Consider the following 3,329-nt stretch of genomic DNA (forward strand, 5'->3'; position numbering starts at 1 on the left):
TATACATAGCATAGTTGGGATTGAAGATGGCACATTTCTCTCATAGGTTGGTGCACAAGCGTATCTTGCCCATTTGAGCAATCGAGATGGCGTCTCTCTAGCATACGTACAACAAGAGCATTTTCCGTGGTTACACATTTTGAGCTCACTCTTTGGTTGTGTGGATCCCATCTATCTTCCGTGTGTGTGTTCCTAGTGATATTCTTGGGTTTGATCTATTTTCTTTACTTGCAATTTTGTGAACCTTCTCAACCTTATCAATAGCTTGACTAACATTTGCTTGAAAGTTTTGTGCCACCATCCTAACCAAGCTACTCCATAAGCTTTACTTGTATAGGTGTGAGAAACAAACCCGGTACCAATTCTCCTATTGTGGCATTACATTGAGCAATACTTGATACATCCACAATCCTTGGGAAAAGGTAACTTCGCTATTGTTCTCTCAGTTTCCTACTCACCCCACTTGGTTATGATGGATAGGCCAAATTCTTCGGTGAACCCACTTTTCGAGGAGCAAGGTGATGATCATGACTACGTCACCAAGAACCACTTCTTCATCGCCCAACGAGCTCTACATCAAGAAAGTGAAGCTTTGGGTGAGCGCCTCGAGCAACTTGCCACCAACCTTCATCAATCAGAAGCAAGGAACCTTGACTACCTAGACGCCAAGCTCACCACACAAATGGAAGAATTCCGCAACATGATCATGAGCCGCGCGTCTTCCTAAACCTCTTCGCCAAGACGGTACCACTCAAGCCGCCGCTCCAGTCATCAATCTTCAGACTACTCTTCTTATGATACAAGTCCTCCACGAGCTCCCTTTCATCGACGTGATGACCCATGAGATCGCCAAGCTCAAGAAAATCCATTCCGTGGCAATGGATTACAAGACCGAGTTCGAGCATGTGAAAGGGAGAGACGCCAAGCTCAAGAGACCGAGGACCAAGAGAAACCTCCACAAGTGTAACGTCATGAACCTCAAGATGGTGATGCAATCCGACAAGCACAAGAGCGCCATGAAGCACAAGCACTTGAGCGTGAAGCACAAGCACTCGAAGCACAACGCGCACTCCACGAGGCCACTAGAGCCGTCAACGAGCGCAACCACCAAGTGCATGAACAAGAGGAAGCACTTCATCAAGCACGATAAGAAGAAGCTGCACGACGTGAAGAGCAACAAGAAAGGCGAAACCAAGCGCATATGCCCCGTCCTCCTCCACGACAAGAACGACACCAAGTGGAACAAGTGCTTAAAGACCCTCCTCCATGGCAAGAGCGACATCACGAGGAACGAGCATTTGAGGACCTTCCTCCATGGCAAGAACGGCATCAAAACCGCCACTATGATGAAGAACTCCGCTGCGACAAGCTCAAGTTCACCATGCCCAAGTTCTCCAGAAGCAATGATCCCGAAGAATATCTCTCATGGGCATTGAAGGTGGACAAGATATTCTGCCTTCACAACTACGACGGGGAAAAGAAGATCGCCATGGCCTCCCTCGAGTTTCAAGACTACGTCCTCATTTGGTGGGAACAAGTGATCGAGCGACAACAAACAAGAGGCGAACCACCAATCACAACTTGGACACAAACGAAGGGTATCATGAGAGCTCACTTCGTGCCTACACACTACGCATGTGATCTTTCCAAGAAGTTGCAGCTCCTCAAGCAAGGCACGAAGACGGTGGAAGAATACTACCAAGAAATGGAGGTTGCCATGATAAGAGACAATGTCAAGGAAGATGACGAGCAAACTATGGCACGCTTCTTGAACGGCCTCAACCACCCAATCAAGCAGATTGCTGACTTCCAACCTTATTCCAACCTTCTTGTTGTGGTTTTGTCACGACAGATGTCCTTGTTGAAAGGACTTAGTCGTGAGGCCAACGCATCTAACTGGTAGCTTGAGAGGGGTTGGGTGGGACGAGAGACGTGAGTTTTTACCCAGGTTCGTCCCCTCGTGGTGGAGGTAAAAGGCTACATCCTGCTTCATTGATATTCATCATGGTGATGCTCACAATTACAAGGGTGCTCTTTCGCTACCTCTACCTTGATAGCTATTGACTTGGTTGTCTTCACTTGTGCAACTTGTCCCTCTTGGGGTGCCATGTCCCTCCTTATATAAGTTGGAGGGGCGGGTTACATTTGGAGTCCTAGTAGGACTAGGACTACTCTATTACAAGTGGAATCCTAGTCTTGCTTCTTTTGTAAGGGAATATTCCTTATGCCTTTCTCTTAAGCCGGCCCACAATAACATAAGTCGGCCTTCCCACGAGCCGCCTTCTAGGCCACCGGGTCTTGTCGCTCCTCTAACCCTCCTGTTGGGTTACCAATGAGTCACCAGGCCCAGCCGGGTCATCAATGAGTGGAGAGATCCGGGCGGGTCACTTCGTGAGTTGCCAAGTTAGGGCGGGTCACTAGTGAGTCGCCAAGTCCGGCCGGGTCATACCGCGGGGTATATCCCCGACACTTCTCGAGCTAGTTCATCAAGTGACCAAGGCTGAGCGACAAGTGCAAGATCACTTTAAATAAGCCAAGTACTCTTCCAAGACCTACGGCTCCTACACTCAAGCTCCTGCGACTTCGGCACCTCCTACCTAAACTAGAGCATCGCCACGTACCGGCGACAAGTCAAGTTCCAAGCAAGTTACGCCTTCCTCGACTCGTCCTCCGGCAAGCACCTACAAATCCAAGACTCCCTCATCTTCGGCACCACCGAGTGACCCTGTCAAGATAAGTTCTATCAAGTACTTCACATGTGGTGGCCGAGGACACAAGTCGTTCGAATGCAACAACAAGTTAACCATGATCTACAACGATGACGGCACATACGACTCCATGAGTGAAGAAGAAATGGAAGCCCTTGAGCACGTGGCCATGCACCGACGCATGAATGAAGATGAAGATGATCAAGTCTTTTGTGACAATGATTCAAGTCCCTCTCTCGTAGTCTCCAAGGTCTTGACGCTACAACACCACCAAGAAGAAGACCAACAGTGTCACATATTCCACACCAAGGCCGACATCAACGGGCGTTCCATGAAAGTCGTCGTCGACGGAGGAAGTTGTCACAACTTGGCAAGTGAAGAGCTATGTTCCAAGCTGCAATTGGTCAATAAGAAGCATCCTCGTCCCTACAAGGTCTAATGGTTAAACGACTCCGGCACTATTCAAGTGGAGCATATGGTGCAAGTTTCCTTCAAGATCGGCGCCTACGAGGACACCTTGGAGTGCGACATGGTTCCTATGTCCGTGTGCCATCTTCTCTTGGGAAGACCTTGGCAATTCGACCATGGCGTCATCCACAATGGAAGAACAAACCAGTATAG

The 3,329-nt window shown here is 48.8% G+C and overlaps 1 protein-coding gene across 1 annotated transcript; it reads left to right on the forward strand.

Moving 5' to 3' along the window:
- The first annotated feature begins 794 nt into the window (after nt 1–794).
- Nucleotides 795–1,436, forward strand: LOC147959749 (uncharacterized). Its single transcript, XM_087532885.1, has one exon. The coding sequence runs from the start codon at nt 795–797 to the stop codon at nt 1,434–1,436; it is 642 nt and encodes a 213-aa protein (XP_087389011.1).
- Nucleotides 1,437–3,329: the final 1,893 nt, after the last annotated feature.

Source organism: Triticum urartu, chromosome 7A (assembly GCF_056163025.1).
Source record: "Triticum urartu cultivar PI428250 chromosome 7A, HENAU_Tu73, whole genome shotgun sequence".
Taxonomy (NCBI): domain Eukaryota; kingdom Viridiplantae; phylum Streptophyta; class Magnoliopsida; order Poales; family Poaceae; genus Triticum; species Triticum urartu.